General features: G+C 40.2%; 1 protein-coding gene across 1 annotated transcript; it reads right to left on the bottom strand.

Moving 5' to 3' along the window:
• Positions 1 to 440: 440 nt before the first annotated feature.
• Positions 441 to 14,642, bottom strand: snrnp40 (small nuclear ribonucleoprotein 40 (U5)). Its single transcript, XM_084080542.1, has 10 exons — positions 14,425 to 14,642; positions 12,928 to 13,057; positions 12,657 to 12,750; positions 11,421 to 11,586; positions 8,483 to 8,605; positions 6,357 to 6,477; positions 4,798 to 4,880; positions 3,425 to 3,486; positions 2,537 to 2,640; positions 441 to 1,208 (listed from the first exon to the last, which is right to left on the bottom strand). Exons 1-10 carry the CDS (start codon positions 14,542 to 14,544, stop codon positions 1,159 to 1,161), a joined length of 1,053 nt encoding a protein of 350 aa, XP_083936668.1. The 5' UTR covers positions 14,545 to 14,642; the 3' UTR covers positions 441 to 1,158.
• Positions 14,643 to 14,879: the final 237 nt, after the last annotated feature.

Here is a 14,879-nt window from a genome sequence, read left to right as displayed (position 1 = left end):
TATGAATAATGGTAAAATGAATACACTTGACTACCCCTATAACTCTTAACAGGTCAAACAATATCCAGTTGTAGTCAGTGGTTTAGTCAGCCAAGCCCGAAGCCACAATTACAACCAGTCCTGCCAAGATAGCTGCACACAGCAACAAAGGAACGTTTTCATCGACTAGCCTACTTTCCACAAACAAACATCCCCTTAAGTGCCAAAACCTCTAATACATAACTCTACAAGGACTGATGAAGTAACCACAAGTTAACAGAGAAGAGTAATGAAGTCAAAATCTCAAAGTGATCACAATGTTTCCCAACCGTTAATAACACACTTTCAGCAGATAAGACAATTAATTTGGGCTTAGTTGATAATGTATGACTGAAATTAATGAATGAAAGTTTTATTTCGAACATTAAAGTAAAAACACAACAAAAGTACATAATAAAAAGTAAACTATTTGTTCGAGGAGGAGTAGGAATGAAGCACATGCTTATCCTGTCCTACCCCTTTTTTCCTATTTCAAACAGAAATTTTATCTGGTAATATCAGGTCCCTATGAGGATTCCATTACCAAACAAAACTGAACATTACCGTACCATATTACCATTTACACTCAACACCTCCCCCCTCTCTAAATCTTTTAATTATAGTATTTTTTTAAACTATTTCTTAAACAGTGTTATAGTTCTGCCATCTTTGATTTCATTATCCAAACCATTCCACAAAGTCAAAATGAAATGCACATGCTCTTCAAAGTAATGTCCTGGACTATGAACCTAGTCACCAAATATTCACCTGAAATATATGTTCATGCATATGCATTTTTGTCAATAAGAACATCAATCAATCAAACAAACACATGAACATCAGATATTACATTTTTTTCTTAAAGATTTTGTTTATTAAAAAGAGGATGACAAAAACGGGATATTCTTGGCTTTTGTGACTGAATTGAATAAACTCAACAAAAACATGTCCTGAAGTTATTCCAAAACAAGGAGGCGCATAAAAAAAATTCACAGACGGCTAGTTGACTCTGAAACACCACCTATAAACCATATCTAGGCCCAGAGCCAGGTCACACACTCTCACTCACACACACACACACACACACACACACACACACACACTCACACACACACACAAACACACAAACAGACACACTCTCTACTGAATTTCTCCCATGTACAGCCGTTTATCACTGGAACCAGAGAGCACTGGGGAGAGAGAGAGAGAGAGAGAGATTAATTTAATAGCAATTATCAGTAGAAAGATTATCATCTGACAACTTTGTTATGTGGTCAGATGTGTTGTGCGTGTGCATTTTCAGGGCATGTTTATTTTAATAATCAATCAATCTATTGTGCTCTGGCTTGAATCAATGGAACTAATGTAGTTCAGCTCTTATTTAACAAAAAAATAATCTCAAGGGTTTAAAGAGAAAATCACATGAAATTGTTTCTACATTCATTTTGTAAGTTTATTATCAATATCATCATTACAATCTTAAGTGTTGTGCCAATTATTTGGGGACCCCACTTGCAATACCCTCGAAGCCCACCAGTAGGCCCTGGCCCACAGGTTGAGAACGCACTGGTCTAAATGAAAGTACAAACTAATCCTGAGTAACTAAAGTTGGATGGCACAGTCCACAACAGCAACTATGACGACGACAGTGGTGAACGATATGGTTATATTGCTTGGTGTGGATGGCCTTTTATACTTGGTTACGCTCACCAAAAATAGAAGATCTTACGAGTTCACAACGCGTTTGCAGCACGTTTGTGAGCTTGTAGATCTGCTGCACGACACAACGCGCAAACAAACAAGTATAAATCAGGCCATTAGACAAACAAGGAGGCACTGTCGTCTCTACTCTGCCCGCCTGGCCTCCATTCGTAAGTGGAGAGTTAAATCTAATTTTTAAAATGTCAGTTTTTATTATAAAATATAGTGGAAATGGACAGAGAGAAAGTGTGGAGAGCCGAGATCATGACATGCAACATGAGACAGAGGTCATGCCATAAGGTTGCAGTTTTATCCAACTATGTCAAAGCCTATTCATTGTAGAGTCCTCAACGGGCATGGAAGTTAAGGCCCGAATAATTACCATCATTTTAGGCCCGAAAACCCAGAAAAGACGTTATTGCGAGCTTAATGTCCTCAAAGTCATGCATCCTACAAGCTTTGAACTGAGCAGATTGGACATTCCGTTCAAGAGATAATGGCCAAAACATCTTGAAAACAGCAATTTTCGCCAGTTTTCTTTTAATAACAGGCTAGGAAGGTCGGCTGCTAAGGGCAGTTGAAATGTCTTTTTTGGGAGCAATCGTTTTTTTTTCTTTTCCACAGAACCACCCAAGACTCGGCCCCGATTAATTAGCATACATTCTCAGCCCGGTCCTGCCCAAAAACGTCGGGGGCAGAATTTGATAGCTCTAATTCATTGTAAATAACCTCTATATTCCTCTACTGTAAGTCTTATATATATAAAATCATTTTAAAAAATATATTAATTATCAAGTCGTTTGGAGTCCCGTCTCACCTATTGGCTCCTCGGGGTGGAAGGCCACTTCGTTGACGGAGCCGGCGTGGCCCGGCAGCTTGTACAGGATCCTACGAGAAGTGGTGTCCCACACATACACAAACCTACAAGAAACACACACCACAACACACCGTGAGAACATACACAAACCTACAAGAAACACACACCACAACACACCGTGAGACAATCAACCTAAAACATGGAACATCGCAAATTACTGGAAGGTAATTTATTCATTCATTGTAACAGCTATTTACTAAGGCATGTCAAACCATCTGTTCAGTTCAGGGATTAGCCTGAGTGTACGTGTGTGTGTGTGTGTGTGTGTGTATGTTACTATACTTGTGAGGACCAAATGTCCCCACAAGTATAGTAGAATATGATAAATATAGTATATACATTGTGAGGACCATTTTTGTGGTCCTCACAGTAGAAAATAAATCGTTTTAATGGTAGATAAAAGATTTTTAGAGATACGTTTAAAATTAGAAAAAGACTCAGGTTGGGGTATGAGTTAGGATTAGACATTTAGAGGTTAGGTTTAGGAGTTGGAATTAAGGTTTAGGGGTTGGAATTAAGACTTAGTTGAGTGCCAGTGTCGTGCACCCAAAAATAGCTGATCTAAAAGCTCACAATGCTTTGCAGCGCGACACGTTGTGAGCTTGTAGATCGGCTATTTTTCAGCTTTAGGCTTACAGTAAAATGTTTTAAAATAAAATTAAGAATGGCATTCATAAAATCGTCGTCCTAAAATGTTGGATGTCCTCACAAGTATAGTGATACAAACGTGTGTGTGTGTGTGTGTGTGTGTGTGTGTGTGTGTGTGTGTGTGTGTGTGTGTGTGTGTGTGTGTGTGTGTGTGTGTGTGTGTGCACGCTCGCTTCTCACCTGTCAGCAGAACCGGCAGCTATCTTACTACCATCAGTGGACCAGGAGCACCTCAGCAGATTCTAACAGAAAGCACAGGAACGTTTCTCAGTAAATCCTTCTGAATGGAGAACTCACAGTCTGAGCTGCTTCAGAGTGAAGCTAGTTACAGCTTGAGTTAGAGTTATACTTGTCTTGCACTGGAAATGACCGGTCTACAAGCTCACAATGCACCGCAGCGTAAACGTGTTGTGAGCTTGTCGATCAGCAATTCTTTGGTGCGTGACTTTGGTGCGCAACCAAGCGTAAATCAGGCCTAGTGAATCATAATGGCACGGCAGGTAGTCTCAGAAAACATGCAGCTCAAAGTGCTTTGTGATAAACAGGGAGAAGATATAAAAAACGAAATAAAAGGAAGCCAACAAGAAAACAAAGTGCCTTGCATTAAAATATGCACACAAAAAAACACAATTCTTAAAGAAATTCCCCAAGTTAAATATAAAATAAAATAAAATTAATTGCCTTAAAAATGTCGTTTGAACAGAGCCTGCCTCTGTAATCCCTTTATCTGAGGTGTTCAATCATTTGGGATTCCAGCCTACGACACTTAATGTGTTGACTCTAATAACTAACTAATAGCTTTATTAAACCTCATGAAACTTAGCATCCCTGTTCTGGGGGGTGAACATTCAGCGAAAATACCACAGCTATGCAACCTCACAACGTGGCTCAATGTGATGCGCTGTGAGCTTGTAGATCGGCTATTTTTGGCGAAGAGATTTGGTGTAGAGAGGGAATTACTAGTGGACCTAGTATAGAGCCCTAGGCGTTCCCGCCCGGTCAACAAAGTACATAGGGTTTAAGTGGCACGTTGGCCGATGATTCAAATGTATGGCTCAGTGTCAACAGTGGGGGGGATGGAGAGAGCGAGCGAACTCTGTTATTACCCATAGATTAAAGCAAAATAAAATCTAACGACTGAAATATTTCGTTAGGCTAAGTCCTAAAGTGTGATTTGTGAAAGGAACCCCCCCCCCACACACACACTACCGCTGCTATAGACAATACAGCCAACCTGTTGAATAAATTGCAGATTGATGCTAAAGTCGGTCATATACCAGCCCTAATAAAAAATTGATCGTCAGACGGCAGACGGTTAACCTTTGCTTTTATGAATTATCTGAGATCATTAGGATTTTCTGGAAGATGGAACATGTATTCTATTGCTAGTTTGACCACTTCAAATACTCTTTTAACCTTAAAATAACTAATAACCGAAAATAGAGCTACAGTACAGCTTGTACGTAGCCTATTGTCGGTGCATTACATGCTTGATGCTTCCATAGAAGGCATTCTTACTTCGTGGTGACTGAGAACTTTAATCCATGCATTACCTTCTCAAAGTTATGAATGTTCCCCTGGAAGATCTTCACGCACCTCTCCTTGGGGGCGAACGGTCGAACATCCCAGATACGCACTGAACATGGAAGACAATTGGGCACAAGTTAAAGAACACACTTGCACCTGCGTACCGGGCAGAAACCTCTCATCTCCATATTTGACGCCCTACTTGATCATACTACAGCGTCACACAAAAGTGGCAGATCCACAAGCTCAAAACGTGGCACGAAGCGATGTGTTTTGAGCTTGTGGATCTGCTACTTTTGAATTTGAATCCTGAAAAAAAAGACTTTTGGACATATGCGGTTTCTACCCGACAGAGACAATATAATTCACTCGCATTTATCCATTCTATGTTTGCGTTACACACACATGCACGTACTGTATGTTACTCCACTTGTGACAAAATTCATTTACACCACCATTTAAAAAGCATACAGTATGTTTTGTTACAGCAATATAGTATTTGCTCTGTGTACACAGCCTTGTTTTGTGACTTTGAAAAATTGCCACAGAAAATACTTCAGCCTCATTGGTAATAACCCTAACAATAATTTATTTTCATAGAGCCAATCGTTAAAATTTGTCACACTGTTTGTCCCATAGGCAATCGGGAGACACACAAAACTCTGTACTCATATTACAGACAATGCTCCAGCGTTGCCACGTTCTACAGAAAGTCGGCTTTGCATTGGGGACCAAGCACAACCACACTTGTTTTTTTATATAATACTGTGAGAATGGCATAGTGTGAATGCCTACCGACTGTGTGAGAGTAAGCCGTGCTGAATGTGATGCAGCACTGCGGCATGGAGAAGGTTATCATTAGGTTAGAATGAAATTAGTATCTTATTAGATTAGTTTAATTTAGGCCTAATAATGACGTGTGCGTGTGTGTGTGTGTGTGTGTGTGTGTGTGTGTGTGTGTGCTTTAACATCCTTGTGCCGACTGCATACCTTGATTTATGAGCTAGCAACTTCCACAGAGAAACTCATTAAAGTTGGGTGACAATAACACTGCAACACTAACAGCTGTGAATCGTGATATAGTCTCGCGTAGCCAGACAACTATTCCACAATCTCTGAATGCTATATAGTCTGGAACCACACCTCCCGAGAGGCGAGAAAGGAAGCTGTCATTTAGTTCCTCGTTTACCATATTTAAAAATATCTTTATAAAATATTTTTTAATTCCCATTTCTGCTTAGCAGCAAGCTATATGCTTTGACTAATTTTATTTACAGGAGGACAAATTCACCGTACTGCTAAGTTATCCGCTTTACCCCTAGATCATTTTCAGCACTTCCGTTGCTCCAGACTGTATGACGGAAGCATTTGAAAATTGTTGGGAGGCAACAGTCTGGCTCACGAGACTAGTCGTGATATGATGGGTTGTGAGTTTGTAGATCGGCTATTTTTAGCTCATTTTGTTATTATCTTCATTCTTCACAATATCGATAGAGGTATTTGGTCCAAAAATACCATATTATTTGATTTTGTCCATGTCACCCAGCCCTAACACACACACACGCGCGCGCACACACACACACACCTGTGTTGTCCATGGAGTTTGAGAGGAGGTAGGATCCCTCAGAGCTCAGACTGAGTCCTGTTATAGAGTCTCCGTGGCCGTGCATGTTATAGATCAGCTTGTTCTGTCTCAGGTCCCAAACCTAAACACACACACACACACACACACACACACACACACACACACACACACACACACACACACACACACACACACACACACACACACACACACACACACACACACACACACACACACACACACACACACACACACACACACACACACACACACACACACACACACACACACACACACACACACACACACCAATTTAGAAAATTTGTCAAGAAAGAAAGCATAATGTTGCTGTCGGGCAGAAACCTCTTATCGCCATATTTTAACTTGTGTTTTTTCATAAATGAACTCTCCACTTGATCATACTACAAAAGTATCCAAAATAGCAGATCTGCAAACTCAAAACGTGGCGCGACGCGTTTAGAGCTTGTAGATCTGCAATTTCTGAATTTGAATCCTGAAAAGTAACAGTTTTGGACATATGAGGTTTTCACCCGACAGAACGAAAAGCAAAGTCACAATAGCCTCCCTCAATAAATAAATAAATGACACAATCTAAAACCTAAAAAAACGTTTGGTATAATTATTCACTGGGCTGTTATGATGTTAGCAGCAATGCTCACTCAAAATATGAATGTTATGGTTACCTCCTCTGTTAAAGTTTAAATTAACCACATGAACCCTAGCGTCCCTATTCTAGGCATATCATTATACTGTTAGGCTGCAAAGGTTTTCCCCAGCATACGGATGCTGAGGTTTAAGTGGTTAAGGACAGTCTAACTTTCAACATTTTGAACTTTAAAAACGCTATTGTCCACTCATGTGGACATTTGTCTTCAGAGTTGTCAGAAGAACACACATCACATACAACATGGCGATATACATATCGCCACAAGATATCTAAAAGACATACATAGGCCTGTCATAAATATTACATAATCGCAATTATTTGAGATAATCGTAAATCTTTTTGGCATAATCGTCATAATCATTTCCATGTTGGAAAATGTTCATATATTTTCAAGCATTTTTCCAAAACAGTGGAAATAGCTGATCTACAAGCTCAAAACGCATCACATTGTGATGCCATTTCCACTACTCATGTTTTTTTTTAAATGATGTAAGTTATTTGTCATATCTGCCCTTTGCCCCTTTTTTTTACAAACCTAAAAGCTAAGCAGAAATGTAATTTGTATTCATAATGTTCCAAATGTTTAACGACAGAAACGCAATTAATCGCCAAGTAAAATGTCATTATCGTGACAGCCCTAGCCATACACAATAAAGTCCGAACAAATTAGGAAACTAAGCGGCAGTGAATAACTAGCTAATTGTACCGCTCCCACCCCAAGAACTATTTGTGACACAATAAAAGCCATTATCCAAACCCTCCTCAAATTTTGTGGAGTGAGGTTTAATGTGACACGCCATATGATAATGATACACTTTAAATAGGCTGAGAGGTGCCTTCAGGCCACATCTACCATGATCAAATTCTGTGTAATATTCCATGACATACAGTATCTTTTTTTCTTTTTTCTTTGCTTTTCAAACTTTTTCCATTACGTCTACACATTCTGTTTGTCAGCAATTACGTACATATGTTGTTTTGTATATCACTTTATTTTAATTCGCAATTATTTGACATAATCGCAATTATTTTTTACATAATAGTCATAATCGTTTCCATGTTTGAAACTCATTGTAAGAAGAAAAAAGAAGGGGAAAAAAAGCTTATTGAGGCCCGGACCGCTGGCGTGGCGGTCCGGGCACCTAGGCTCTAGTCTAGAGTAGCCTGACAGCGCGTTGTGGGTTCGAGTCTGAATCCCGACGGCCTTTGCTGCATGTCATTCCCCATCTCTCTCCCCATTTCCTGTCAACCTACTATCCTATCAATAAAAGGCATAAAAAAGCCACAAAGAAAAAAAAGGGGGGGAAAAAGCTTATTGAACACAATTCTGTAACATTTAAATTTGTTTAGGGTATGTATTTCTCAATACTGAAAAACTAAAAGTTTACACCCAATTCATTTAGAGGTGTTCCAACATACAGTAGTTGAAAGCCAGTACCTTGATGTCGTTGTCGATGCCCCCTGATAGGATCTGGTCACTGGTGTCATTGAAGGTGATGGCCAGCACCTGATAGGTGTTCTGGAACGTGTGGATCGCCCCCTTCTTACGGATGTCCCACAGCTACCACACAGTGACAAAACACACACACATTTTAAGTTAAGTTTTTAACTGTGTTTGAACTTATGCTGATAGTGCTTTTAACCTTTGGTTGTCCACTCATCTAAAAAATATGCAGTTGAAGGCAATGGTTCCCAAACTGGGGGTCCCCAAATTATTTTGGGGGGTCCCCAGATGACTAGCCTTATGTGCAATATTGTTTTCTCACTCAACAGTAAAAAAAGTACATACAGGGTATCTGCACATTTCTAAAGTGATAATTTGAGGACTTTTAAGACCTTTTGAATACCTCTAAAACAAAATAAGCTAATAATAAGACCATTACTACATCAAAAGTAATCAACAAACTATACCAAATTGTCAAATATTACATAAGAAAGAGACACAAAAATTGAAAATAGCCGATCTACAAGATCAGCTATTTTCACAATATCCATCTGTGGAACTAAAATGAATGCCTCAACTCCAACAAATTCAAGTTCTTGTCAGGCTGGGGTGTCCCCAGTTCAAATATGATTATTTTGGGGGGGTCACACCCTGAAAAGTTTGGGGTCCCTTGGTTTAAGCCGGAACAAGATTCATGAAATAAAGCTATATCAAAGGAGCATTTTGGATTCATCATTTGGAGATTCAGAGGTTGCAATACATTGGCTACAAGTTGTTCCGAAAGGGACAGGAATAAATATGGTGGTACAGTTGCTATTTATGTTCAGAGTCATATTCCAGCCAAACAGCATTATGACTTAATAATGAATGAAATAGAAGCCCCTGCGGCTACAGGTACATCTACCACATTTAAAACATATATTAGTCGGCTGCAGTTACAGGACGTCTAGTGCGGGAATTGGATATGAACTGTCTTGATGTTGTTGTATGTGAAATGTTAGGATGAATGCAGCTGGATGGTGACAGTGAAATCCATTATTGTCTGGGGCGGGGAGGAGGGGTGAATATTGATGCACTTAACGATAATTGTCCCATGTATGAAAAAAAAGATTTTGTCTGCTGCATGCAGCCAAAACATGTAACTTGATTCAGGGTAGTGACATTAACAACAAGAATGCTCGCACTTGTTCAAAAAGCTGTATCTGTAGCACTGGGCTGCAGCCGGCGATCATAACTTGGATCGCAATTATGAGAAGAAAAAAAAAACGGTCTGGCTCTAAGATATATTATAGAAAAGGTTCAATTGGGAGTTTTGCTGAAGAAGAGATTAAGTGTGTGCAATGACAGAATGCACTACATCCGTCTCTGTCGGCTGGAAACCTATGTCCAAAACTGTTACTTTTCAGGATTCCAATTCAAAAGTATGATCCAAGTAGGGCGTTAAATTATGTAAAAATATGGAGCTAGGAGGTTTCTGGTTTCTGCCCGGCAACAGCGATATAGAGAAGAGCTGGAAAAGCATTGGGTGTGCTTATGAAATTATATACAGTATATGTATATGATGCCACACACACACACACACATACACACAAGATCAGTTTCATAAAACAAATATCCAAAAGTAACATCTGATATGAATAGCAAACAACGCAGTTGATGCTCAAATGTTTCCCCCAAAACAGTCTTGATACCGAGACTGAACTCTTTCCACTCCCACGCCTTCCTGGTGTCTAAAAACAGTGCTGCTGTTTTTTTTTATCCCAACAGTGAGGCAGTTGTGTGTTCATTCACCTGCTGTTTCATGTCTAATAATCTCTGATTGGACATCTAGAATTATGCAATTAAAGTTGTCATAAGATCACAGGGAACTCAATTAGAGCATGGCACACAAGGCTTTCCTCTCATGTTTTAACAAACGACAAACGAACGACACACAATAAGTGTGAATTCTGGCTCTTGAACCCCGGGTCAAATGCCATCTTCTTCGTTCTCCATATCTCCGGATGGCCCCGCTATCGAATAAGAAATTCAAACTGTTGTGTTACTAATGTTATGCTCCAGTAATAATGGCGTAAAATGTATTTAATAATTAAGATTTTAATTGCAACCTTCTGGACAGATGTGCAATATGGACTGACTGTGAAATTTGTTTTTAATGTGTGTTTTTATATAGAGCGTATTTTTAAGTCGTCTTTTATGCACTGAGGAGGTGGATTGCTACCTCAATTTCGTTGTCTAGTACAATGACAATAAAGAATTTCTGATTCTGATTTAAAAAAGGTTAGGCCTCATCCATATAAAGTATGGACCAGAAAATGTATATTAACCACTTTCATCCATGCGTCACTATTTTGGGTACGTCACTCCAGGGGACAATTTGCTAAATGTTTCCCACAACAGCGAAAATAGCCAAATCTACAAGCTCTCAACGGGATGCAAAATGCAGCGCGTTGTGGGATCGTAGAATCTAAAAGCATAACGTCTCTGTCGGGTAGAAACCTCATATGTCCAAAACTGTTACTTTCCCGGATTTCAATTCAAAAGCATCAAAAGTAGCAGATCTACAAGCTCAAAACACGTCGCTTCGTGCCACGTTTCGAGCTTGTATATCTGCTACTTTTGTTTGACGCTGTAGTATGATCAAGTAGAGCCTTAATTTACGAAAAAACTTCTGTTTATGGAGATAGGAGGTTTCTGCCCGACAGCAACGATAAAAAGAAACATCAAAATAGTATGGTAACCTCAGCGCTCAAGTGAAAATGCTTAAGACCTGGAACGCATCTGTGTCACTTTAGATTTCTTTGGCTATTTTTGAAAAATCGTGAAAAAATATTTTAAATATTTTTTTCAAAAAACTGTTAGGATTTAGAAAACATTTTAAGAATCGGACTCAGGCCTTAATGGGTTAATGAAAACTCATCGTCAGGGTCACCTTGACTGTGCCGTCGTCGCTGCCCGTGCAGACCAGCTGGGGTCCTCGCCTAGCCGGGTAGCAGGAGTTCACGAAGGAGGTGTGTCCCTTCAGGCGCTTCATCCTCTCTCCCGTCTCACTGTCCCACACCCCCACCGTCTTGTCCGTACTCGCCGAGAACAGCAGGCTAACCAAACAAAACACACGCATGAAAGAGGAGACAAAATGTGCAATCATCAGACAATCAATCCATGATTACAATCGATAATGCCTTGTTGTCGCCTTCTGATCGATAGATGCTATTTATACAAATGCAGATATTATGTTGGTTACCTGTTCACGTTTTTGTCATTAGGATTTAGTTTTTGCTTGAACACAATGTTAAGAATGTTATTTAAATTAGATGGATGCTAAGTGGTATCCTGGTTTCATTGTTCTCTTTAAACTCAACTATCTACCTTGTTGTTTGTTGACTAGGGTTCATGCTTACTCTGCTTATTCTGATTCGCTATGGATATAAGAGCATCTGCTACACGCCTAAATTGTAATGGTTAATTGTAATACTTGTGTGCTTGTACTGTCTGTCCTTGTGAAGCTTAGGTTAAAAAGGGATAGTTCACCCCCAAAAAAACTTTTTTTCTATCGATTAGCCACCCCATGGAGACTTGAATTCATGGATATTTTTTCGTTTTTGTCGCATTCCCTAAGCCAATAACTTGATGACCGGCAGTGGTTCCAGTAGGAGACACAAAGAGTCTCCTTTGTGTCTCCTACCGGAACCGCTGCCTACCGTTCCACTGTTCATCAAACTATTGGCTTAGCAATGCGACAAAAACAAAACAAAATCCATGAATTCAAGTCTCCATGGGGTGACTAATCGACAGATTTGATGCAAAATACTTGCTGGTGATTTTCATATTGTTTAGTTGTTACGCCGCCTGTTGTGTAAAGGTGTGTAATGATGAGGGTTGATGTGAAGGGCTAAGGATAGATCATGAATAGATCATGACAATCAATAGGAAGGTATTGTATTACAAAGTATTATATTACAAATGTATTTTGTGTGTGCTATATGTGTGTGTCTATGTATGCCTGTGTGTGTATGCGTGCGTGTGAGAGAGAATTATCTGTTTACACCAAATGACCTAGGTATTCCATTTAAATGTACATACATTGTTTTGTTCCACTTTTGCTTTGGCAGTGTAAACGTAGGTTTTCTCATGCGAATAAAGACCCTTTCGAATCGAATTGAATTACCTGCCATCAGTGTTGTAATGCAGATCCAACACAGCTCCGCTGTGACCCTTCAGAGTGGCAAAGTTATCACAGTCCCCAAAGACGTTCCACATCACTGCAGCAAAAGCCAAAGACAAGAAGTGTGTGACAAACCAATTAACAGAATCATGTGGCCCGGCCCTGCGCGGCACATCATCTGCATGCAAGAGCCTGAGGGCTGAAGAATTAGCTCGTTATCTAAAGGGCCACGGCTTAAATTGATTGAACGAGACAAGAAGTGTTTACAACTCACATATGAGCCGGTCGAACCCGGAGGAGGCCAGCGTGGCTCCGTTGGGGTGGAACTTGCAGCAGTAAACCTCTCCCTCGTGGCCAGACATCAACATGATGGGAGCCTGCAGGCTGGAGCTCCGCGGAGGACCCTAGAGAGGACAGTTCTGTGTTGTTATTAAGCCTGATTGATACTTAAGTCGCGTGCTGGTGTCGTGCTCGGTGAATAGCAGATCTACAAGCTCACAACGCATCACGAATGTGACGCGTTGTGCGCTTGTATATCTGCTATTTACAAGCAGGCAATACCAGCATATCCCTTCATGTCATCGCTGTCGGGCAGAAACCTCTTAACTCCAAATTTTAACTTTTGGTGTTTTTTTCATAAATTAAAGCCCAACTTGATCATACTACAGCGTCACACAAAAGCATCAAAAGCAGCAGATCCACAAGCTCGAAACGCGGCACTAAGCGACTCGTTTTGAACTTGTCCATCTGCTACTTTTGAATTTGAATTCTGAAACGTAACAGTTTCGGACATATGAGGTTTCCACCCGACAGAGACGATATATGCAGTAATATAGGGGGGGAAAACTGATGATTTTGATATTGTTATAGGTAGGGTAAGTGGGTAGGTTTTTCGTTAAAAAGCTCTATATTCTGATAGCAATCATTGCTATAGTGTGTTTGTTCAGTAACAGCAGCCTCCCTCTCTCTCCATCTCTTTAATAAACTGAAAATACATTTTCAGGTGGGTTTCCAATTTCATCCATACAGGTTAGTGTACCCATTTATCAGCTTAAAATGTATAGTGTTCCATTTCCAATTGTGTGTCAGCTCATTACTTGTCATAACTACCAAATGGGGGGGGGGGGGGGGGTATTATTCCTGTCACCATGCACTGTTTTTAATGTATTTCTATCATGAAACAGCATGCCATCTAATAAAGGATCTTTAACTTTTTCATCATGAACATTAGTGAGGACCAATTATACGATGATAGGTTGAAATGATGACAGTTATCCTTTTAACCATTGGTTCTCAAAGTGGGGTCCGGGGACCCCCAGGGGTCCCTGAGGGAGCTCCAGGGGGTCCCCAGCTAAATGATGGATAGCTAGGAACCAAATGGAACCAATAGAAATGCCATTAAATGGGGGTCTGTAGCCCTAATGCATGTCAAACTGGGGGTCCTTGAAATTAAAATGGTTGAGAATCACTGGTAGAGCCGTACAAAATCTTCTCTTATGGGGATCCCTGGCATATCTTTTGAAATGGGGGTCCACGGGCTAATAAGTGTCAATTTGGGGGTCCTTGACATGAAAAAGTTTGAGAACCACTGCATTAGTGAGCACCAATTATATGATGATAGGTTGAAAATGGGTGAAGTTATCCTTTTAACACTTTCTTGGACTTCCGAGCACTATCAGAACTTTACCCTTTTCCAAATAAACGTCATGTTTACGTTTGGTAGCTAAAAGTGGCTAACATTGTTAGCTTGTCTCCTTCCCCACACACATACCATGGCCACGAGCTGTTGGTTCTGGGACTGAGCGGCGGCCACTAGCTCCGTCCTGGCCCGCTTCACCCCCCCGGCGGACACCACGGCCATGTCCAAGGCTCTCTTCTTGGGCTCGATCATCCTGGCTGGTCGACAGAAAACACAACTTTATGAGGTTTATGAGCTTTAATTCAAACTAAATGAATGGGCTTCCTTTTCACTACTAATGGAGGAAAGGCGAGTTGAGATCCGGAAAAAGTACCAACGAAGAAGAACAAGGGGAACAGTGTTGCCAGATTCTTGTGAGAGAAATAAGCAACCAGGTCTATGAAGCACTTCAAACCTGTACATACAGTACGTCGGCTATTTGAAAATAGCAGATCTACAATGAGATGCTTGTAGATCTGCTTTAATCTAGGGGAAAAAAAGTGGAAAATGTAGAATATCTTTTTGAAACATTTTAACAACACAAATCT

The sequence above is a fragment of the Gymnoscopelus microlampas genome (genome assembly GCF_963454915.1).
Source record: "Gymnoscopelus microlampas genome assembly, chromosome: 15".
NCBI lineage: Eukaryota > Metazoa > Chordata > Actinopteri > Myctophiformes > Myctophidae > Gymnoscopelus > Gymnoscopelus microlampas.
The sequence above is the reverse complement of the archived record's forward strand: the minus strand, read 5'-3'. Positions and strand labels throughout refer to the sequence as shown.